Below are 23,272 nucleotides of genomic sequence, written 5' to 3'. Positions count from 1 at the left end.
GTACCCAGTGTGCCCTGCCCTTCTCCCCACTGCTGCCTGTGGGGACAGCACCAGGGATCACCCATCCAGGCAGCCTCTGCACCCCTTCCCCCCCCCCCGCCTCCCAGTGTTCCACTCGGTGTGGCCTGTGTGGCACATCCCCTTCCCTGCAGCCTGGCATCTCACCCAGTATATGGTGCCACACGTCCCAGCCCATACAGCATGTCCCATGTGGCATATTGCAGCGTGGTGTCCCATGGCATGCACCCCATGCTGTGCACTCCATGCTGTGCATTGCCTTCTGCTGCAGGCAGACGTGGCACCGAGTCACGGCTGGGCTTACAGCACTCCAGCTCTCTGGAGATGGAGCTGCCTGCCCACTCCAGGCTCTGTGTCTCCTGCCGGGCTGCTATACATAGGCCAGCCCTGCCCCATCGAGGCGCTGAATGGAGCAGGCTCAGGCTTATCAACTCAGTGTGTCATCAGCAGGTATTTTTGGGGACAGCAGCTGCAGGCATTTGTAACATTTGGTCCCTGTGCACTGACACCCAGGAGGGAGCTGGGGGAAGCAGCAGGAGCTGGTGTCGGCACTGGGAGACACAGTGAAGAGGCGACGGAGTGAGGTGTGTGTGTGGGACGGGACTAGGCTGTGGGGCTGCATGGGGCGAGGCGATTAGGGAAGAGGGCTGTTGAAGAGACAGCAGGACGGCTGAGAGGCTGTGAGTGTCTGCAGGAGCTGCCATGGGGTGGCCCACAGGTCTGGGGAGCATGTGGCTGGGGAGGTGGCTCTGAAAGGACACAGCATCCTAGGGGTAGGAGTCTGGGAGAAGCAGCTGTCCCTGATCTCTGCTTCTCCTTAGGGACTGGCCCTCTTCTACTGCCTTCTCTCTTTTGGTTTCTCTTCCTCCTACCTGGGGGGGCAAAGACACCTCTGCTCCAGCCATGGTGTGGGCCTAGACTGGGTTGTGCTTGCCCAGAGGAAGTACAGAGCACCCTGGCCCATCCCTGCCCATTGATGATGGGCACGCTAATCCGCAGTGCCGGGGATGGAGGCAGTGCACTCCAAAAGCAGGATCTGCCCTCCAGGCCTACCCTCTTCCCCTGGGGCTTGAGCGACTGATTTCCAGCTGTGGTTTTCAAAACCTGAGGGCTGGATCCTGTCTGCTGAACCACATTCTGGAGAGGGACCTACTTCCCACTTTGCCCCAGGGAAGGGCACTGTGGGGAATTTCTGGGTGTAAGGGGGGTCCCCTACCCACTTGATCCCCGGAGGAAGTGCCTGGATCCGGCCGGCTGCCTCCAGCCTGAGACAGCCCCATGTCAGCACCTGCCTGCTGAGCCAGCCCAGATGCTGCAGGAATGCAGCTCTGCCACCACCCGATACTGCTGGAATGCCCTGCGGGTGGGGAAGGGGCGGGCTGGGGCTATCCTGCTTCACCATTCCCTGCCTTGCCATCCCGTCCTCAACACCCAGGTAGCCTCTGCTCCCTGTCTGGGCAGACATCTGCTGTCCCTGGAGCTGCGGTCCCATCTTTAACCCTGGGTCAGACAGCCTTAGCTGTGGGTACCCTGGCGTCTTGGGGTGCAGAGCTCATTTTGTCACCTCCTCTATCGCTGCTAGGCTGAATGGGTGATTCAGGATGAGACAGGAATGTATCCAGTGGGTGGGGGTGTTCAGAGCAAGGGTGATGCTCCTGTGGTATGGGCTTGGTGCTGGGGTCTTCCCTTTGGGCAGAGGCCCCTCCTGGTGGGGTGCTCCATGCCAGTCCCTTCACCATATCCTGAGCCCATACCCCTGTTGGTCTGTGCATCCACCCAGGCTGATGATCCCCCCTAATGCCCCAGCCAGCTGTCTGCCGTGACTCTAGGAAGGTGAAAATGGAGGGGTTTGGGGGAGCCCCCAGGTTCCTGGCCTATCCACGTGCTTTCACGGTGCAAAGTGGTGCCGACGCAGTCCTGAGCTGCCAGATCACAGGAGATCCCCGTCCAAGCATCCTCTGGGAGAAAGACAAGACCCCAATCGAACCAGTGGGCCGCTTCCACATGGAGGCCAAGGGAGACCTATACAGCCTGCTGGTGTCCCACACTACCCCTCAAGACAGTGGGGTCTACATTTGCAAGGCCAAGAACAGTGTTGGTGAGACTTACGCTGCTGCCACACTCAAGGTGGAAGCAAGGGAACCCTGGGTAGAGGGATGCTCAGGTGATGAGGCACCTGCCTTCCTTGTTGCACCCTCATCCATGAGAGTGTGCAGGGGGGAGGATGTGATGTTTGCCTGCAGAGTGTCTGGGCAGCCCTGCTCAGTGCTGGAGTGGGAGAAGGATGGCCACAAGCTCTCTGACCTCTTTGAGAGCAGTCACTTTGTGGTGGGGCAGGAGCCAGAGGACTGGCACTTCCTGAAGCTGTTTGGCGCCCGGCCCCCAGACGCAGGGGTGTATGTGTGCCGGGCACGCAGAGGGTCCCAGGAGGCATTGGCTGCTGCTGTGCTCCTAGTTGAACCCCGGGCACCACTGGATGGGCTCCCCAGTGGCTCTCCTGCTGATGGCCCCAAGCTGCTGGCAGAGGGGCAGCAGCGGCGGCATGCGATGGGATGGCATGTGGGACCTGAGACCCATGTGCCCAATGGCATGGTGCTGGCCAGGGCACGAGGGGCAAAGTCATTCACTGTGAGTGTGGGGAAGCACGCCAAGTTTCGCTGCTATGTCACTGGCAAGCCCAAACCAGAGATCATCTGGCAGAAGGACGGCAAGCCCCTTGCCACCAGCCGCAGGCACCTCATCTACGAGGACCGGGAGGGTTACTTCATCCTGAAAGTGCTGTACTGCAAACCCCAGGATGAGGGGCTGTACATCTGCACAGCATCCAACACTGCTGGCCAGACCCTCAGCGCTGTTCAGCTCCAGGTGAAAGGTAGGATGGTGGCCAAGCACTGCTGGAGGTGGCTGGGTGCTGGAGAGAGCCAGAGTTTTTCATCTGGCAGGGATGTGTCTGTGTGTGAGCCCAGCATCCCTGGGCAACCTCAAGTCTGTGCAGCTGGGGTCACCCAGCTGGCTGGAAGCAGGGGATGCTGGCCTTCTGGAGACCTGCCTTCCTGCCATGCCCCTCGCCCCTTGCAAGCAGAGAGGTGGCAACTTTGGAAGGCTGCAGATGGCTAGTTGTGTGCGGGGAGGAGGGACAGTGCCTTGGTGACAAAGTCCCTTGGAAGTGCTGAGTGATTTTGGCAGGCCCAGCACGGCATGGCTCCAAGCATCTGCCCCATCCCTGTCAGCTGGGGACAACCTTCTGCTGGAGTGATCCAGCACCTTGTGCATTCCTCACCTGCACCCCACTGCTCCCCTCTGCGGAGATGCCTGTCCTGACATGCACACTCCTGTGTCCCCAAAAAATCCCTGCTGAGATGTTGGGGGCATCACTGTGTGTCTCCAGCCTGTGCCCTGCTTCCCCCTGCCCCAGGGAATGTACTTCCCAGGGCAGTGCCCAACCCACGTGTGCCAAAGAGGAGAGGGGCAGAGAAGGCCCAAGGGCTTGTCGGTATTTGTAAGATGGAAGAGCCCTGAGAAAAGATCTGTGGGTGGGTGCTGTGTCCCCTGCACCCTCAGCTCCCATCTCTCCTGGTGGCAGAGCACCGGCTGCGGTTCCAGGTACAGCTGGCAGATGTGGAGGTGGCAGAGCGGGAGGACGCTGTACTGGAGTGCCAGGTGCCACTGGAGACCATCTCCACCTCCTGGTACCTGGAGGACAGGGAGCTGCAGCCCAGCCACAAGTACGTGATGGAGGAGCAAGGTGTGCTGCGGCGGCTGACTATCCGTGATGCCCGCACCGATGATGATGGCATTTACCTCTGCCAGATGAAGGACAAGGGATGCAGCATTGCCGAGGTCTCCGTTCGAGGTATGAGGCAGGTCTCCAGTGGCATGGCTTTGCTTTTCTACCCCCCTCCTTGACAGGCTCTCCATTGCTCCCTGCACCTGCCTTCCCACTGTTTGGCAGCTGTCCCTCCTCAACCACCTCATCATCCTCTCTCCCACCCCAGGGAGCCCACCCTGCTCCCCAGACCTCAGACCTCTCTTCCTGTAGGGGTGATCACAAAGCGGCTGCCAAGGAAGCTGGATGTGATGGAGGGAGAAAATGCAGTTTTCTGTGTGGAAACGCGGGAGGCGGTGGAGGGGATCTGCTGGAGCAGGGATGGGCTGCAGCTGCGGGAGTCACCCTGCACCGTGCTGAAGAGCTTTGGCAGGACTCATCTTCTGGTACTGGTGCACATCACCCGCCAGGACGCAGGTATCATCTGCTTCACCATCGGGGAGTCACAGACATCATCCCAGCTCCGGGTCAAATGTAAGTGCCAGGCTCAGAGGAGCCCCATGTCTTCCACCTTGCCCATTCATGGGGGTTGACACAGAGGAGAGGTAGGATGAACACTCACAACACTGGGGATCTTTTGGGGAAGGAGGCTTTCAGCAGGGCTCCAAGGCCCCAGCTTCCGTGGCACTCACAAACCCCTGTAACCAGCACTGTGCTACATGGGAACAAGACCATCCCCTCCAGCAGAGAGGATCCCCAGAGAAAGAGGCTACGTAGCCCCAGTCAGCCCTTCTGCTCCTCTGCCAGTAGCCTCTCTGCCACCACCAAACAGGCCACATGCTCTGCAACTTCCAGGTGTGAAGCGTGACCCCCCAAGTGCCCCGGTGGCAGCTGAGATGAGTGTGGCAGAGAGCAATGCAGCCCTGCTGAGGTGGTGTCCGGCACCCGATGCCCACCTCCGCCCCCCTAGCCGCTACCTGCTGGAGCGGAGGGAGGTGGCAGGGTGTGAGTGGGTGCAGTGCTTGGCCACTGACCTGCCCGGCTGTGTACGGGTGCTGGGTGACGGCGTGCCCTGCGAGGCTGACTACTGCTTCCGTGTCTATGCTGCCAACGAGCACGGCAGGAGCAGTCCCGTTGAGTTCCCTGGCTCTGTGCATCTCGGTAAGGGCACCAAGCTGGGGATCCCCACGTGGGAACCTCCCCAGGATGTTGTGCCACGGCATGCTGCTGGCCAGTGCCTCCAGCACTGAGTCCAGCTGTGCTCCAGCTCCAGCAGCTCGCCTGGAGAGGGGTCTGCAGGATGCCCGGGTGCAGGATGGTGAGGATGCACAGTTCTCCCTGGAGCTGTCAGCCACAGTGCAGGGCACCTGGTTCCTCAATGGCACTAGGTTGCGCAAGGAGGAGGAAGAGGTGGGTGGCCGGTGGAGCGTGCAGCGCTATGGGATGGAGCACTCACTGCTGATCCGGGGAGCGCGACTGGCTGACAGTGGGGCCCAGGTCACATTTGTGTCTGGCAACGTGAGGGAATCAGCCACACTGCATGTGCAAGGTGAGTGGGGCATTCACTTTGGGACCCTGCCAGGAGAAGAGCAGCAGGAGTTCTCATGGTGTCAAATTCTTCTCATAGAATCACAGAATGGTTCCCTTCCAACCCATGAAGGGACCTTAAAAATCATCTGGTTCCAACTGTCCCAATTCTCCCACTAGACCAGGTTGCTCAAAACTCCATCCAAACTCACCTTCTCACTCCATCACAATGTTTCTCAGCCCCACAGGTCCACATCATTCCAGTGCCCGAGGCTGAGCAGCTCCGGGAGGTGCAAGCGGGGATGCCTGTGCTTCTGGAGTGCCAGGTGTCCCCTGCAGATGCCCCCGTCAGCTGGCTGAAAGATGGCCAGGCTGTGCCCCTGGATGATGTTACAGCAGTGCAGGCAGAGGGCTGCGTGCGGAGGCTGCTCTTCCGCTCAGCAGGTCCCTCAGACACTGGCACGTACACCTGTGATGCCGGAGACGATGCTGTGAGCTTTGTGGTGACCGTGACTGGTGAGCTGGGGACTGTGTGCAGGAGCCTGGACCCCAACTCTTGACAGTGCTTCTGCCCCTCTTCTTATCCCCATGATGGGGCTGAAAGTTGCTATCAATTGAGTGCATCTACTGAGCCCTGTGTTATCCCCGTCAGAGGCACCAGTGAGGATTGTGGGCTCGAACGAGGAGGCCCCCCATGCCTACGTGGCTGGGCAGCGTGTGGAGCTGTGGTGCCAGCTGTCCCGCCCAGTGGCCCCAGTGCGCTGGTACAAGGATGGGGAGGAGGTGGAGGTGGACGAGAGCCTGGTGCTGGAACAGGAGGGGCCATGGTGCCGCCTGGTGCTGCCCAGTGCCCGGCCACAGGATGCAGGGGAGTTCGTCTGCGATGCCGGCGGGGACTCTGTCTTCTACACCATCACTGTGGCAGGTGGGTTCAAATGCAAGCAGGCTGGCAGGGTCACATCTTGGGTGCCTTTCTTTGGTGATGCTGGGGGCCAGAGCATGTCATGCTGCTGCCATGTTGCACGTGTTGCGGATGCTCATCAGAGATGCTGTTTCTAGGCTCTCACCAGCAGTTTGGTTGGTCAGTTGGGCCAGGGCCTTTGTGGCCTCTCTGGGTTATAAAACTCTCCAGACCGATGGAAAAAGGGGCACCTCATTCTCGTGGTCTGAAACGTCCAGGTGCCCAAGGGCTGGCATACAGTCTTCCTACACTGGTGTGTTTGCTGGACTTCTCTGGCCAGTAAGCAAGCAGTCCTCTGAGCTCCTAAAAATAGTGAGTATGAGCATCCAACACCTGGTGTGGGGTGACTCGTGGCTGGACATAACTCTGACAGACAGTGTTAATTGCTGACATGAAAATTATCGGTTGCCTGAGTAGCAATGATTGGGTGGTGTTTGCTGGGTGCAATCTGGGGACGGTGTTCTGTGTTGGCTGCCTGGGCCATGGCTGTTGGCCTTGCCAGCTGGCAGAGCAAAATGAAAGCTGAAAGCCAGTGAAAGACCCCCTTGATGGCCCCAAACCCCACAATCCTGGAACCACAGGAAGGCAGCCACAGGCAGAACTAAGGCCTGGTTAAAAGTCTCTCTGACCACAGCAGTAAAACTTCTCTGTGGTGTTAATATGTGGCAAAAGGCCAAAGTTTATGTAGAGGATAGAATATAGCAGTGAAGGTGGGATGAGTGATGAGAGATGCTGGAAGATTCAGTGGTGACTGCAGGGAGTGTGAAGAAAGGAGGGTTTTAGTGTGACAAAAGCAAAATTGCCTGCAAGAAGGAAAGGCAGGGGGTAACGTTCACCCCTGCAGGGGTGCGGGGCATGGAGAGCTTGGCTTCCCTAGGACTGCAGGGGGAAACACCATCTGTTGAAGCTCAGGCTTTCAGCTGATCAGCTTTGCATAACTTAGATGGAACAGACTTAGAGAAGGTGGCTCAGTTCAATCTGGATTTAGCCATCAGTGTCACTGGTGGGTCTTGGTACAGTTGCCAGGCGGCTCAGGCAGGAGTGCCGAGCTGGCTGCTGCAGTCAGCACTGCTGTGGCACGCTTGGGTTTCCCTGAGGCATCCCAGCTATCCCTCAGGGCTGCTGCGGCATGGAGCCTGCCTGCCTCAAACCCTGCCAGCCCCGCACTCCTCTGGGTTTTCCGGCAGCTGCTGAGTGCCGGGGCTCCCTTGGAGCTGGTGGTAGAGCTGGGGCCAGGGCAGCGCTGCCTGCCTGCCGAGGGCTGGCACAATGCCCCCTCCTCGCTTCCGTGCTGTCTGCAGCCGCACTTCAGCGACGGGATTGTTTTTAGCAGGCCCAGGGAGACCGGCAGCTGCCGAGTGTTTGATCAGGGAGCTGGGCGGATACAGGCTCAGCGTGGTGCAGGTTGAATGTTGCAAACTGGCGCCACTGTGTTCTGGCACAATGTGCGGGGCTGCAGTGCACTGCTGAGGCTGGGCAAGCGGCTGGAAGCTGCCCGGGAAGTTTGCCGCCCAGACACCCAGCACAGGGCTGCTGCAGGCTGTGAGAAGGCCAGGTGACTGCTGGGCGGCCCGTGTGCCCTGGTGCCAGCTGTGCCCCACAAACACCCGGAGCCATGAGCTGGCTGAGCACCATGGCACAGTCTGGGCCAGCTACAGCCGTTGCAACATGCAGGATGGTGTTGGCAGCTGCAAGCAGGGGCCACATCCTGACCTTCTCCCTGGAGGCAGGAGGGCTGGTCACTTCATGCTTGTACTGGGAACTCCTCTGGCTTTAGAGGTCCTGTTCAAGTCAATGGGGAGATGTGAGCAGCAGCATGCGATTGGTGTGTAACCTGTTAATGGTGATGCTCAGTGAGCACTGGGATCTGCCATGGTGTCCTGCATCCCAGTGAGCAGGAGGGCTGGGGACACTGCCTTCAAGTGAGCTATGCACCTCCACAGCAGTGTGAGCAAATGCCAAGTGTTGAGCCAATACAGAAGCACCAGAGAGGACTCTGGTGCCCTCCAAAACAGGGGGACAGGTGAAGGGTGGACATCCAAAGAGGGCAGCCATAGGTGCTCACAACACAGATGGCAATTAGCAGTGCTGGGGCTCACAAACGAGACATTTGCCTATCTGCATCCCTCAGCTCTCTCCCAGGGCAGACCAGGGCAGGTACCAGGGAGCCAGAGCATGGCAGCAATTTACAGCCGGGCTGGAAGCTGAGTGCTTCTCCCAGGTACAATGGGTGAAGAGCAGAGGGAGCCCTGGGCAGAAAGCCCAACTTCTTGTGCTATGCAGGAACCATAAACCCAATAAACTGGTGAAGCCATCACCCCATGCAGTGCTGTGACTGCCACCATCACCTCCTCTGGTCTTTACATCCTGGCTGAGCTTCATATCTCTCCCTGGCAGAGGCACCGATCAGGATTGTCAGCTCCAACAAGGAAGCTCCCCATGCCTACATGGCTGGGCAGCGTGTGGAGCTGTGGTGCCAGCTGTCCCGCCCGGCAGCCCCAGTGCACTGGTACAAGGACGGGGAGGAAGTGGAGTCGGGTGAGAGCCTGGTGCTGGAGCAGGAGGGGCCGTGTTGCCGGCTGGTGCTGCCCTGTGCCCAGCCACAGGATGCAGGGGAGTTCGTCTGTGATGCCGGCGGGGACTCTGTCTTCTACACCATCACTGTGGCAGGTGAGTATGATGCACAGCCATGGCCCTCTTCCCCTTCTCCCTCTGCCATGGCTCCCTGCTCCTGCTACTGTTCCACTGCCCCTTGGCTCCTCTTGATTCGCTCCATTCCCTTGCCCCAACGCTTGATGGAGATGTGGGTAGGAGCAGGTTAGCTGATTCATCTGCTCCCAGAGTCTTGTGCTGCACTGACCCTCCACACCACAGGGCACAGCCACACAGACCACCCATATGTATTGCCACCTTGCACCCCAGCCCTGGTGCTTCTTGGCTTTCAGCTGCCAGCACTGAAGGACCAGGACAACCCCAGCCACTGGCAACAGGGCAGGTAGGATAGAGGCCAAGTGACACAGGGTATTGGTCCTCTCAGATCCACAGGTCCACATTTCCCCAGTGCCTGAGGCACAGCAGCTCCAGGAGGTGCTGGCAGGGCTGCCTGTTCTGCTGGAGTGCCAGGTGTCCCCTCCAGATGCTCCTGTCCAATGGCTGAAGGACGGCAAGGCTGTGGTCCCAACCGAGGTCCTGGCCACTCTCTCAGAGGGCTGCTCACGGAGGCTGCACATAACCACAGCTGCACTGACTGACTCAGGGATATACACCTGTGATGCTGGAGGTGATGCCACCAGCTTTAGGGTTACCGTGAGAGGTGAGCTGCCTGGGGGATGTCTGTCCTCCTGTGGGTTCACCCACCACCACTGCTGAACTCTCCTGTGTATCCCTTGGCAGAGGCACCAGTGAGGATCATCAGCTCCAACAAGGAGGCCCCCCATGCCTACGTGGCTGGGCAGCGTGTGGAGCTGTGGTGCCAGCTGTCCCGCCCGGCAGCCCCAGTGCACTGGTACAAGGATGGGGAGGAAGTGGAGTCGGGTGAGAGCCTGGTGCTGGAGCAGGAGGGGCCGTGTTGCCGGCTGGTGCTGCCCTGTGCCCAGCCACAGGATGCGGGGGAGTTTGTCTGCAATATGGGAGCCACGTCTGTCTCCTACCACATCTTGGTGGCAGGTTGGTGGCATAACACTGATTCAGCTCTGTGCCATGGGGTCCCCTGTGCTACTCCCTGCCCTCACAGGGGAAGGGATGCTGCTACACTCAGGGTCTGGTGGGTGCCCCCTCCAGCCATCCCAGGTGGGCACCGTGCGCCCCCCACCCTGGCTGTAGCATCCATGAAGCTCTATGGGGACAGGGATGCAAGTGACAGTAAGTAGGGACAGCAGAGCAGGAGTTTTGCAGAGAGCAAGTCTCACATCCTTCCTCCACAACCCTGGCAGAGCCACCGGTGAGGATCCTACACCCTCCACAGCGCTCACAGGAGGTGCGGGTGCAGGCACCAGGGCATGTGGAGCTGCGGTGTGAGCTCTCTGTGCCAGATGCTCCGGTCTGCTGGTTCAAGGATGGGCTGGAAGTGGATGAGACAGACAACCTGCTGCTGCTGGCAGAGGGGGCCTGGCGCTCCCTCCTTATCCCAAGGAGCAGTGCAGAGGATACGGGCGAGTACATCTGTGAGAGCAAGGATGAGGCTGTCTCCTTTGACGTCAAGGTGTCAGGTCAGTGGTGTCTTGGGAACAGGGAGGAGCTGATAGGACTCCAGCTGCAAGGTCTTTCCCAGACTGGGCAAGGGGAACTGGCTCCTCTGTAGTGGTGGAGCTGGTGGGTGCCCACTTCCCAGGTGCTGGGCCAGCTGGGAGCCTGGGCACCCACAGCTGCTCACCTGAGGCTGACAGCAGAGTTGTTCCCAGGGCTGCATTGTCCCCTCACTGCTTTCCATCACAACCACACCATCCTTGCAGAGCCACCAGTGAGGATCCTGCAGCCCCTCAGGCCTCCCCCTGTAGTGACAGTGTCCCTGGGGGAGACAATAACACTGAGCTGTGAGCTGTCCCGTGTGGATGCACCCGTGCACTGGGCCAAGGAGGGCATCAGGTTGGAGGCTGGAGGCAGCCTGGTCCTGGAGGAGGAAGGTGCCCACCGCCACCTGCTCATTCCTGTGGCCCAACCTGAGCACTCTGGAAAATACGTCTGTGATGCTGCTGATGATGCAGTGACCTTTACCGTCCACGTGTTGAGTGAGCAAAGGGCTGGGGGAGAGCCTGGTGGGGTGTGCTGGGTGCATGGACCCCAGAGATCCCAGCGCTGTTGGTGTTGGGTGCTCCAGACCCTCTGGTCAGGATCCTGGAGAAGGACGTCCTGCCGACCCGCCTGCACTGCAAGGCCATGGAGGACCTGGTGCTGGAGGTGCATCTATCACATGCCCATGGGGAGGTAAAGTGGTACAAGGACGGGGAGAAGCTGCAGGACACAGGGCGTGTGAGGCTGGAGGAGAATGGGACACGCCGCTCACTCGTTGTCCTGGGCGCCATGGGCAGAGATACGGGGGAGTACCTCTGCGACACTGGTGATGACAGCATTGTCTTCTTTGTCACTGTGGAAGGTGAGCAGGAAGTCCCAAGTGGGACAGACAGTGGGGCAAGGACTGAGGTGGGTCCCTGCCTGCTGCCTGGATGGTGTGGGGCTGGGCTGAGTGGCAATGGGCATGGTAAGTTTGGACAGAGGGGACACAAGAAGTGGGCTCCATCCACTGTTCTGTGGAAACAGAAAGCCCTGGGATGTCCATCTGCAGCCAGAGGATGTCTAGACAGGATTGAGCCATTGCGGCACCTGGCACAAGTTGCTGCTCCCTGGGGTGACAACCTGTCTTTCCAGTCCCAGAGCCACCGGTGACCATTGTAGGCAGCACTGGCACTGTGGAGCATCGCTACCTGGTGGCTGGGGAGGATCTGGTGCTCTCCTGTGAGCTTTCCCATCCCAGTGCCACTGTGTGCTGGCTGTGGGAGGGCCAGGAGGTGCAGCCAAGTGAACGGGTGCAAGTCAAGGCCTGCGGGGTGCTGCGGCAGCTCACTATCCATGGGGTGCAGCCTGGTGACTCTGGGTGTTACATCTGTGATGCTGTCAGTGACCGTGTGGTGACAAGCGTGGAGGTGTCAGGTGAGCTGGTATGACCTCAGCACCCCAGGGACCCCCAGCATGGTGGGGTTGTGCCACAGCACTGTGTGAGGGGACATCTCTGTAACCATGTTGATGGCAGGGGCCATGGGCAGCATTTGTGGCAGAAGAGGATGGAAGCCCTGTCCCCAGCCTCACAGGAGCTGTCAGCCAGAAGTGGCATGTCAGGGTCATGGCGAGACGAGGTCCTGCCTCACTCAGCCAGGGGCTGGTTAAATTTAACCTTGGATGGCTCCCAGGCGCCGCTCCTCCTGCTTTGGCTGCCAAGGGCTGAGTTCAGCCAGGATCTTTATCAGCTGGGGATGGAGGGCTGGGCAGGCTAGAAGAGGCCCTGGTGCAGGCAGGTGTCCCTGCAAGACACTCAGGAAGGGGGTAACACTGAAACTAATGGTCCAAATCTACTGTGCCGGGAGAGATGCAGGAGTGATGGGATCTGCCACTGTTCCTGCCTGGGCCCCACTTTTGAGGGGACCCTGAGCTGCCAGACCCCACCAGCCTGTATGCCTGCCCCTCCACCAGCCCCACAGCAAGCCCCAGCCACTCATAGCATCCTGCAGCTGGATGCACCATGACCCCCACCAGCCCCACAGCCCTCGGGTCCCACAGTGACTCACTGTGGACATTGAAACCTCTCTACTCGAAACAGTCCCACCTCTGCACTGCTTTGTCCTGGGGACACCCCTGAGACCTTCCTTGTCCCCCGTACCCCCCAGCCCAGCCTGTGCACATTGTCAACAAGGAGGAGGTGCAGAGCCCACTGGAGGTGCTGGAGGGGGAGAGTGTGACACTGGTGGCCCGGCTGTCCCTGGAGACAGCAGTGGCACAGTGGCAGAAGGATGGACAGACACTGCACTCAGGCAGGCGGCTTCTGGTGTGCAGTGAGGGCCCTGCACGCAGCCTCACCATCAAGCAAGTGGAGCTGGGTGACAGTGGCATCTTCCTCTGTGATGCTGGTGATGATGAAATGCATTTTATGCTGCATGTGAAAGGTGAGCCTGGAGGTGTTCCTCACCCGTGCCAGGGGGTCCAGCTGTCCCCTGCCTGTGCTAGGGTGCTTTGTGGCTGGGATGCACAGCTAAGCCTGGTGCTTTCCTGGTGCAGAGGCGCCTGTGCTGTTTGTGAACAAGCAGGAAGAGCAGGAGAAGCTGCTGGTACTGGAGGGTGGCAGTGCTGTGCTCTCTGCTGTCACCTCTACAGAGCAAGCCGATGTCACCTGGCTGGGCCCAGAGCAGGTGGTGGTGGCGGGCGAGCGCTGTGAGCTGCGGCGGGACGGCCGAGTGCACAGCCTCGTCCTCCACAATGTGGCCAAGGAGGATGCTGGTGTCTACACCTGCCTCTCCCCTCATGACCAGATGCAGTTTGATGTGAGCGTCCGAGGTGGGTGGCAGGGGGATGGCAGAGGTGGCTGGGGATCCCCCCGCAGTGGCAGCAGTGCCAACATAGGGGATTTGGCCATGCAGAGCTGCAGGTGAAGTTCCTGCGCGGGCTGTCGGATGTCCGTGCGCGGCAGGGCGAGCGGGTGGTGCTGTGGTGTGAGCTCTGCAAGGCACGGGGTGATGTGATGTGGCGGAAGGATGGGCAGGTGCTGGTGCCTGGCCCCCATCGGCAGATGATGGCAGAGGGGCGAGAGCGCTCGCTGGTGCTGAGCCACGTGGGGCCCGAGGACGCTGGAGAGTACTGCTGCGAATCCAACGATGACCGGACCCTGGCAATGCTGACAGTACAGGGTGAGCTGTGCCTGAGGCTTGGCCACCCCACCCCAGGGACCATGGGGGTGGTGGGGAAGCTGAGCACTGCAGTGCCAGACGGTTGCAGGGTTGCTCAGTGCCTCTGCAGGACCTGAGATTCCCTGATGCTGTGTCCTGCTGCCCCGTCTGTAGTCCCCAGAGTGGTGGAGATCATCATGGAGTTGCAGAGCCTGACAGTGCTAGAGGGGGAAGATGCCACCTTCAAGTGCCTGGTGTCCCCTGAGGATGTGGCTGTGACCTGGCAGATGAATGGCCAGCTCGTGGTCCCCAGTGAGCGGCTGCTGGTGATGAGGAGTGGGCTATGCCACAGCCTCACCCTGCGGCAGTGCCAGCCATGTGATGCAGCCACCGTGACAGCAAATGCTGAGGGGCTGGTGAGCATGGCCAGGCTGAGTGTACAAGGTAAGGGGTAAGGAGGTGCTGGGGCACAGCCGAGGGGACAACCCTGGGGCCAGACACTGACCAGGTGTGTGGGCTGTGCAGAGGCACAGGTGCTGTTTGTACAGAAGCTGCGGGACATGGTGGCAGAGGAGAAGGGGGATGTGTGCCTGGAAGTGGAGGTGAGCCACGAGGCTGCTGAGGTGCAGTGGCTGAAGCAGGGAGTCCTCCTCCAGCCCAGCAGTAAGTACCAGCTGCAGGAGTCAGGGCGCCGGCGCACACTCACCATCCACTGCCTCGGCCCTGCTGACCGTGGCACCTACCGCTGCGAGAGCCTGCATGACCGCACACAGGCCAGGCTCTGCGTGGAACGTGAGTACCAGGATAGGGATGGGGATGGATAGGGATGGCGACAGGGAGGGCACCAGCATACTGTAGGGATGCTGCGAGCTGGAAGAAGGAGGATCAGCAGAGCTGGTACATTGCTGGAAGGGGTGACCAAGCAGAGAGGTAAACATGGGAGTCAGGGATGAGCAGGGGTGAGTGCCTTGTAAAAAGGGCTGGATTTAGAGGATCAGCCTGGCGAGCCTGTGCTGGGGAGATCTGGGCTCTGGGGTGGAACAGGTAACATGTTTGCAGACACGGTTCCCTTGCAGCCCAGAAAGTGTCAATCCAGACACCACTGGCAGATGTGGAGACCTTTGAGAAGGAGACAGCCACATTCCACCTGGAGCTGTCTCACCCTGACGTGCCCGGCATCTGGACACGGGATGGCATCCGAGTGAAGCCCAGCAGCACATGTCGGATCAGTGCCATGGGCTGTGGGCACAGCCTGACGCTGGAGAGGCTGGCACTGGAGGATTCCGGCACCATCACCTTCACTGCTGACACCCTGCGCTGCAGTGCCCGCCTCCTCGTGCGGGGTATGATCGCTGTGGCAGGCACTAGAGGGGTATAGGGCAATGGTGTTGCCCATACCACAGCCATTTGGTGCAGGGGGAGATGTCAGGGCATAGCTGGAACGCTCCAAGCATATGCTGGCAGGTGTCCCCCTGTCCCCTGGGAGGAGATGTGAGCTCAGCAGTGGGGCATCTAGGACCAGGGTCTCGGTCAGAGCCAGATGGAACACCAGTGATGAGTGCTTGCCTATGGTTTTGCCCTGGGAAATGCCACACTCTGTCCATACATAGCTCTCTGTCCACGCACCCCAAAGTCCAGATCCTTCCCCTCCCAAACCTTCCCACCTTGTGTCCTTTCCCCCCAGAGCCTCCAGTCACTATGGTGAAGGTACCACGGGATCTCGGTGTCCCGGAGACAGGAGTAGCCATCTTTGAATGCGAGCTGTCTCGCCCCAGTGTGGAGGTGAAGTGGTTCAAGGTGAGAGCTCACTTCAGTCCCCTCCAGCAGTGCCTGGCCATGTCTCTCCTTGTTTTACTCCCTGGCCACCGTCCTCCCTGCTGGAGCAGTGGGCAGGGGAGGAAGGTGCAAAGCAGAAGGGTGCTGCTTGCTTGCACCCCTGGTTACGTGCTCTCTGGGACAGGATGGGCAGGAGCTGCGGCCAGGGCCCAACTGCCGCATCTACTCAGCGGGTCGGCGCCGTGTCCTGCAGCTGAGCCGCTGTGAGATGGCCGATGCCGGTACCTACACCTGCGATGCAGGCGACTGCCAGACCTCTGCCACACTCCATGTCCAGGGTATGGCCTGGGTACATGTGCACCCCCAAAGCCTGCGCCCCATGCACCCCCTGGCTCTTGGCCACCCTGGCACCCTTCCCCTTGCCCACAGAACGCCAGGTCCACATGGTGCAGGACCTGCAGGATGCCCAAGTACAGGAGGGTGACAACGCTGTCTTCACCTGCGAGGCTTCTCATGAGGATGTGAAGGGCGACTGGTTCCGGGATGGGGAGAAAATCAAGGTCTCCAGCACAGTGAAGATACGTCAAGAAGGTTGGGGGTGCAGGCAGCCCCACACCCGGTTTTGTGTTGGGAGAGGTTGAATTCAAGCAAGAGGATTTTGTGTGGACAAGGCAGAATCAGTGCCTTCTGCCTCAGGAGAGGGGTGATGGGGTAGGGCGGGCACTAGGAAGTTCTTTTGGGGACAGGGGCCTCAAATATGGGGATGGAGATGCTGGGATGTGGGATGAGCATGCCTGGGCCATAATGCAATGTGCAGCAGGATCCTGCCTGCAGGTGGGTGCCCACCACCATCCCCTTGAGCCAGCCTCTCCCTCCCCAGGGACACGGCATTTCCTACTACTCTGCAGTGTGTGCCCTGAGGACGCGGGACTCATCCGTTTTGTGGCCGGGACAGTCAGCTCGGAGGCCAGCCTGTCAGTGGAAGGTACCAGCAAGGGTTCCGAGGGCTGGCCTGGTTGGGGTGCACTAAGGCCAGCTCATGGGGACCCCATGGGAACCCAATCACCCCACAATGCCAACTGCTCCCACCCAACAGCGCTGCCCATTCGGATCGTGAAGCCACTGCGGGACAAGACAGTGCTGGCACGGCACAAAGCGATACTGGAGTGCACTGTGTCCCACGCCCGGGGTCGGGTGCGCTGGTTCCGTGGGGACACAGAGATCTTTGCTGGTGACAAGTATGAGATCTGCAACCTGGACTGTTACCGCACGCTCATCATCCACCGTGTGGGCCCTGAGGACGAGGACACCTACACCTGTGATGCCTTTGATGACCGTTCCACCGCCCGTCTCCTTGTGGAAGGTGAGGGGTCACCCGGGGGGCCACCACTTGGGGCTGACAGTGCCACCATGGCTCACAGGAGGACACTGGGAGCCCTGTCCCTACACCCCCACTACTTGCAAAGGTCTAACCACTGGGGGGGGGGAGTAGGCTGGATGTGGGGTCTGTGCCCCCTTTTGCTGGGACACTCCCTTTGGGTGCCCCAACAACTGCAGCTCTCCCTGACTCCTGTTGTCACCACAGGGAGCTAGAAGCCAGAATGAGGTGCTCAGGGCCTGCACACCGATGGATGGATGCTGCTGCTGGGAGATGGGACCATGCTTTCCCCAGGATGCACGGACACATAGACACCATCCCCAGCCTGTTCTGGCCTCAGGGCCCTGCATTAAACAGCTTTTTTTTTTCTTTTCTGACATGGCTTCTTCCACCTGAGCAAGCCGAGGGTCTCTTAGAAGGAGCATCCCCTCACCCCTTCCCCCCAGCCCTGCATGCCAAGTTCTGAAAGGCTCTTTACTGTGTGGCCATGGCCTCAGCAGTGTTTGGCACATTTACAAAAGAGACTGAAAAGTGGGACGGCGGCGCGGCGCTGCAGAGAGGGGGTCGCCTGGCAGAAACATGCAGTTCCCAGGGCAGCAGGGCTGGGCTGAGGGGGGGACTCCCAAAGCAGCGGGGTACCCCATTCCAGTTTTGCTGCTATCCTGCCTGCCTGGCCATGGGGAAGTCCTGGCTCACTCCAGAATAAATTAATACAAATCACAGCAAGAGAAATATATACAAGGCAGGAGCCTCTGCCTGCAGCAGTGCTCTGGGCAGGGGCTGCTGCCCTGGCTTGCCCCATCCAGAGGCTTGGCCCAACCCCAGGGTCCCCACTGGCTGCTATAAAATCCAGTCGCCAGCAAAACAGCGACGGCCTCTGATGCCATGGGGGTCCCTATGTCCCTGAGGCAGCCCAGCCTCTGCTCAAAGGCTGGAGCCAGCGTCCTGTCTCCCATCAAAACAACTTGAGGGGGTACGTGAGCATCAGCCCAGGGTAGCACCCTCACAAGAACCACCTGGCCCTGTCAGCCTCTGCCCCAGGACCACCCTGGTCCTGCTTGGGAGAAGGGGGGAGAGGCAAGCTGGTTGTAGGGGCAGGGAGAGCATCTAGAGCAGAGGAACCTCCTGAGGAGGCAGGTTTTGGGAAGTGCTACCTGGAAGCTGCTCTCAGGGCCAGGGTGGGACAGGGCACACATGCTCAGGGGAGTTCCTGGGGGGAGAAGGGCTGTGGGACCTACTCTTTGAGGAAAGGATGTGGGACACAGGCACTTGGGGAGTTGCTGGGGGGGGTGCAATGGGGCAGGGGCAGGTGTAAGGAGCTGATCTTGGGAAAGGGGGGCTGAAACATGGGGAGGGAGATATTGGGATGCAGGATGAGTGTGCCCAGGCCATGGGGAAACACGCAGCAGCAGGGGCTCAGGGATCCCCCGCCCCAGCAGAGCCGCTCGCACCACATGCCCATGGGTGCTGGTGTCCTCAGTGCTTGAGCTGAGTCACTGCTGGAGGGCTCTTCCAACACCTCTGGTCCCCATGGGCAGCTGGGGCTCACCCAGTCAAGTCCATGTGTCCCTGGGAAGGGTCTCCATCCACAGCCCTGAGGCACACGTGGCCACCCGGGGCCAAGGGCACAGCCCCACCTGTCCCAAGGGTCTGTCGGAGCAGGCTGGGGTGCTGGTGTCACTCGAGGTCACTGGGTTGGCTTACACCCGCACGGCAGGGCCGGAGCCCGTGGTGAGGGGCACAGTGGAGCTGCAGTCATAGTCCAGGTCCACCACAGCGTGGGAGCTGGTGATGAGGCTGTTCAGGGATGGCCCCGTCTGCCGCTCTCGGAAACTCTGGATGTAGCTCTGCTTGAAAGAGGGGGGACAGAAAGTGAGGAGGGCTCTGCTCCTGGCACACTCCATCCCAACCTAAGCTCTGCTGCAGAGTTTACCTTTCCCAGAACCTGCTCTGTGCAATCCCACCTGCTCCCTGCACTTGAGCACTCCAGGGGCTGGCTGTAGCAGGGTGGTCAGCCCCATAATTCCCAGGTTGCACAATTTGCACCTTGCCCACCACCTGTTTTCACTTTGGCTGCATTGCTTTTGGCCACTGGTTTATATTATCTTGCAAAGGCTGAAGCATTCTGTGGTGGGCATGTCCCAGCTCAGCCCCTGCTGAGCTGCTCAGCCCCTGGGATGTCCTGGCTTTGTCCCTCGAGGAGCTTGGATGCCAGCTGCTTCTGGGCACCTCTGCCCTCTCCGTGCCCCAGCCCACCCGCATGGAGAAGGAAGGCCCTTGGAGGCCGGGGGAGATCTCTACCCTGGGCGCAGGACTCACAGGGGAGAGCACGTCCCCATCGAAGCGGCGCACAGGGTTGGGTTTGCGGCGGTAGGCAGGCTCAGGTGGGTGGGCTTTGTGCTGGTGGGCTGGCGGGTGGTGGGGCCTCCGCTTTTTCTTCTTCTCCTTTCGGTCCTCCCGCTGCTTGATGCGCATCAGCTGCACGCGGCGCTGCTGCCGGCTGATGATCACTGCAGGGTAGAGGGGTCTGTGAGTCCAAGGAGCACCCCAAAATCCTCCCTGCACCCAAACCAGCCCTGGTTTTGTGCATTCAGGCCTTCCCTTGAGTTATGTGCCCCCACAGAGTCCCAAACCCCTTTATCTGTGCATGCAAACTGGGTGCTGGGAACCCCCACACCCAGGTCCTGCACCCATCCCATGCCATGTTCATCTCCTCCAGCCCCCCACACACCTTCAGTGTGGGAGTAGCCCTCGGCTGTGACCTTCCACTGAACCAGGACACCCAGCGCCGTGAGGAGTGGCCAGATGCCCAGGATAACCCAGCTGTACCAGCACACTGGACGAGCAGGGGCCACCTTGATACGCTCGTAGATGTACTGCACCAGGAGGAAGAGCTCGATGAAATAGTCAACGGTGACGGTCATGATGGCACTGCCAAAGACGGCAGTGGAGAGGGTGGTGAAGAAGCGCTGCCACTGAAGGGTGAGGACAGCAAAGAGCATTCCCACACCCAGAAGCAGCGCAATGGGGATCCACACTGTTGACGGGTGGTAGAATTGCTCCATCACCACCAGCGTGGCCACTGCCAGCAGCAGCCCCAGGAGCAGGCCCACCATGAAAAGGCCAACGCTGCGCACCAGCATAGTGACCAGACCGCACAGGACCCCGATGCCCAGCCCAATGCCCACTGAGGCCTCCACACTCAGCTGTGTGTCCAGCACCCGCTCCTTGTAGCACAACATGAAGATTATGATGGAACCAAACATCAGCCCTGTCAGGAACATGACAGCCTTGAAGCAGCGGTAGCCTGTGAAGAGACCACTGCAGTCAGGGGGTGGATGGCCAGCAACCCCACATCCTCCCTCTCCCCTTCTTTCCACTTAACCCGCCAGCCACTGGGCTGTCCTGGCTCACCAAAGAAGCAGTAGATGATGCCAAAGAGGCAGCACATGGCACACACCACAGAGGGCACCACCTGGTAGCGACGCTCGATTTCCTGCTGGCAGCTGTGCCCCCACTCCTGGCCCGGCTCATGCGGCAACAGCTTGAACCGCAGCGTTTGCACTGTTGCAGTCATGGCTCTGGGGGCTCCCGGGAGAGGCATCAAAATCCCCACTCCTGCCCCATGGCTTGCTGGCAAAACTGTGCCCCAGCACGCAGCCCAGCTGGTGAGAGAGAGAGAGAGAGAAGGGGGATGAAGGCACCACTGGCATGTGCCCAACAGTGATGCCCACAACTCAGCACCCAGCCACCAGAAAACCCACTCTGGTCCCTCGCTACCCAGGTGAGAAGGAAAAGAATGGGGGAACAGCCCCATCTGCCCTGGCCCACGGGGGCTTCAGGGGCACAGACCATTACCTGGAGAATGGCTGCAGTGAAGTGCAGTCTCTGGGGAGCCCATCTGCACCCCTAGGGAGCTTCACTGCCAGGACACGATACTTGATTTGTCTGCAGCTTCAATTTCCTGTCCCTGTCTCTCTGGCACCCTTTCCCTGCTTTAATGAACGGGAGACTTCCACTACCTGGTATTTTCTGTCTGTGAAGTAATTATGCTTGGTAATTAAGTCACCCCTCAGTCTTCTATTTTTATAGGCTAAACAGATTGAGCTCTTAAAGCTTGTACTCCAAGGCATTTTCTCCAATCCTCTAATCATATTTCTGGCTATTTTTCATCCCCACTCCAGCTCACAGTGTCCTTGTTAAAACAAAGCAGGCCCCTACACAGCATCCAACCCTTCTAGCCTGGCCCATGGTCCCAGAGCAGGACTTGTCCTGGCTGGCGCTGCCCCTTACTCAAATGCTCACCCAAAAAGCTGGAGCCATGCCAGGACACCAAGCAGGCGGTCACTAGGCCCCCCACAGCGCTTACGCAGACAGGGGGGTCATAATCCCCTGCAAAGACTGATCCAGCTCCAGCTTAAACCTAATTACAAGAGCTGTCTGCCCACTCCCACCTGAAGCCAGTTCTAGCATCCCTTTGCTCCCCTGGCATTTTTCCAGGCTCAGTTGGTTTCGGATGAGTTTATTGTCACTCATTGTCCCTGTGCCAGCACTAGTCATTCCAAGTGCCACATTAAAGAATGTGGCTTAGAACAGCTCAAAAAAACAGAGCACTGGGAAGGGTGCAGTCATGTCTCTCTATTGCCCAGCACTGGGGTGGGCTCCACCAGCACCCTTTTTGCCTGCTGCTGGCCTCCTCCCCTCTAGCTGGGGAAGGAAACGGCAGCCTGAGCAAATCCCCCTGGGGAAGCCAAGCTCAGACCCTAATCCCAGGGAAGTAGGCGGCCAGGGAGCGGGACACTAAGTGCTGGGCCCCTGTCCACCCTGCCTGAGCCCCTGGGGGGATGCTAAGCAAGACTGGACTTTAACCGCGGATCCCGGGAGCAAGGTGCAGGGACAGGTGATGCCGTGTAGGGTAAAAGATGCGCTCCGCTGGCCTTCTGTGCCCAGGGAGCCGAGGCATGGCACAGGCCGGCTGGCAGCGTAGGCTTAGCATGGCACAGCAGGGCTGGCGGAGCAGAGGGAGGGCAGAGAGCAACATCCCTGCCCCTCAACCCACGCCAGGCGGGGGCCGGGGCAGTGGGGAAGGGTCGCCCGGGACATCCCATCTCTCCGGCAGCGTTGCAGGCAGCTCCCGGCGCCCATTGGCGCGAGCACTGTTGCTAGGGTAGCCCAGCGCCCGCTCATTGGCGCCGGGACTTACCCACCTGCTGCCGCCCTCCCCACCGCCCCGGGCTCCCCGCCGCGGCCTGCCCCGGGCCCCCTGCCCTCCCTTTCCCTGCCTCACAGGGCACAGCACAGCGGGGGCTCGAGACCAGCGCTCAGGGCCGAGCCTCGCGGCGACTGCAGCCCCCTCCGGAGCTGCCCCCCGGCCGGCCCCACCGTCCCCCGCCGGGCTGCCGGGCCCCGGGCCGACGGGGCTGGCGAGGCGTTGCTAAGCGACGGCCGCAAGGGCCGACGGGGCGAGGGGCCGCTCCGCCCCTCTCTTTGTTCGGGGCGGGGGTCCCGCGGGCGCCCATCCCGGCCCCTCGCGCCCATCCCGGGTATCCGCGGGTGCGGGATCAGAAGCCTGGTGCCGGGGCCCTTGCCCCCAGGGGCCCAGCACACCCCCAACCTCCCGAGCCCCCACGTGCTGCCCCACCCCCTCCCGCTCCGCCCCGCCGCGCCCCGCCCGCTCCCACCTGCGCTCCCGGCACCGCAGCGGCGGCGACCCCGCGACGCCCGGCGCTCCCGGCCCCGGCCCCCGCGCATGCTGGCGGGGCGGCCCGCCGCGCGGTGCTGAGCGGACAGCTCCGCCTGACGTCACCGCGCGGCGTCACCGCGCCGGTCGGGGGGGCGGGGCCTCTCTCCGGGGGGGGCGGGGCGTCGGGATGGGGTGGGGGGCGCCATGGGGTGGGGGGCGCTCCGGTGCGTAGGGGGAGACGCGGAGTGCGCGGGCACTGCGGAGTCCAGGGAGGGGGGGGGCGGAGGGGGAGTGGAGAGTGCGCTGTCTCACGCGCTACGGTTTTGCACAAGCGTCGAGGTGGGCGGCATGAGGTGAGACAGCTGGGGGTGCCGAGCAAGGACCTGTGCACTGCACTGCATAGCATGTCACGGCATAGCATGTCACGGCACAGCACGACACTGCACAGCATGGCACTGCACTGCGCTGCACAGCGCTGCACTGTGCTGCAGGGCACTGCACTGTACAGCACTGCACAACACAGCACGGCACTGCACAGCATGGCACAGTTCAGCATTGCACTGCACAGTGTGCATTGGGCTGTGCTGGCTGTGAGGGGTATAGGATGTGCGTTAGCCAGGATGCCCTTGCAAACTGTAACTGGGACGAAGTGGTGTGGAGTTCAGGGGCAGCGTGCAGGGGTGTGAAAATGGCAGAAGTGCCTTGTGTCAGGTGTGCAGCGTTGTGCTGCTGGCGGAGTGTGCAGAGGGTGATGGACTCTGCAAGGGGCTGGTGCTGTACTGAGAGGGGGTAG

The 23,272-nt window shown here is 60.6% G+C and overlaps 2 protein-coding genes across 5 annotated transcripts; one reads left to right on the top strand and one right to left on the bottom strand.

Moving 5' to 3' along the window:
- Positions 1 to 520: 520 nt before the first annotated feature.
- OBSL1 (obscurin like cytoskeletal adaptor 1) lies at positions 521 to 17,173 on the top strand. The gene is made up of 27 exons (XM_030454442.1): positions 521 to 602; positions 1,799 to 2,890; positions 3,602 to 3,871; positions 4,058 to 4,318; positions 4,640 to 4,945; positions 5,052 to 5,333; positions 5,552 to 5,827; positions 5,964 to 6,236; positions 8,670 to 8,942; positions 9,310 to 9,585; positions 9,666 to 9,938; positions 10,205 to 10,480; positions 10,724 to 10,999; positions 11,089 to 11,364; positions 11,637 to 11,918; positions 12,650 to 12,925; positions 13,038 to 13,313; positions 13,397 to 13,663; positions 13,817 to 14,086; positions 14,168 to 14,434; positions 14,719 to 14,985; positions 15,327 to 15,439; positions 15,603 to 15,756; positions 15,848 to 16,009; positions 16,299 to 16,403; positions 16,515 to 16,781; positions 17,004 to 17,173. Exons 2-27 carry the CDS (start codon positions 1,816 to 1,818, stop codon positions 17,009 to 17,011), a joined length of 7,107 nt encoding a protein of 2,368 aa, XP_030310302.1. The 5' UTR covers positions 521 to 602; positions 1,799 to 1,815; the 3' UTR covers positions 17,012 to 17,173.
- Positions 17,001 to 22,599, bottom strand: TMEM198 (transmembrane protein 198). 4 transcript variants are annotated; one of them, XM_030454446.1, is made up of 5 exons: positions 22,478 to 22,599; positions 20,211 to 20,461; positions 19,528 to 20,103; positions 19,116 to 19,306; positions 17,001 to 18,643 (listed from the first exon to the last, which is right to left on the bottom strand). In XM_030454446.1, the coding sequence occupies exons 2-5, from the start codon at positions 20,398 to 20,400 to the stop codon at positions 18,497 to 18,499; spliced, it is 1,104 nt and encodes a 367-aa protein (XP_030310306.1). In that variant the 5' UTR covers positions 20,401 to 20,461; positions 22,478 to 22,599; the 3' UTR covers positions 17,001 to 18,496. The 4 variants fall into 4 exon arrangements, with proteins under 4 accessions (XP_030310306.1, XP_030310304.1, XP_030310303.1 ...); XM_030454444.1 differs by having other exon boundaries at positions 19,098 to 19,306; positions 22,478 to 22,503; XM_030454443.1 differs by lacking the exon at positions 22,478 to 22,599 and adding an exon at positions 20,655 to 20,708 and having other exon boundaries at positions 19,098 to 19,306.
- Between the last annotated feature and the right edge of the window lie 673 nt (positions 22,600 to 23,272).

The sequence above is a fragment of the Calypte anna genome, chromosome 7, assembly GCF_003957555.1.
Source record: "Calypte anna isolate BGI_N300 chromosome 7, bCalAnn1_v1.p, whole genome shotgun sequence".
Taxonomy (NCBI): domain Eukaryota; kingdom Metazoa; phylum Chordata; class Aves; order Apodiformes; family Trochilidae; genus Calypte; species Calypte anna.
The sequence above is the reverse complement of the archived record's forward strand: the minus strand, read 5'-3'. Positions and strand labels throughout refer to the sequence as shown.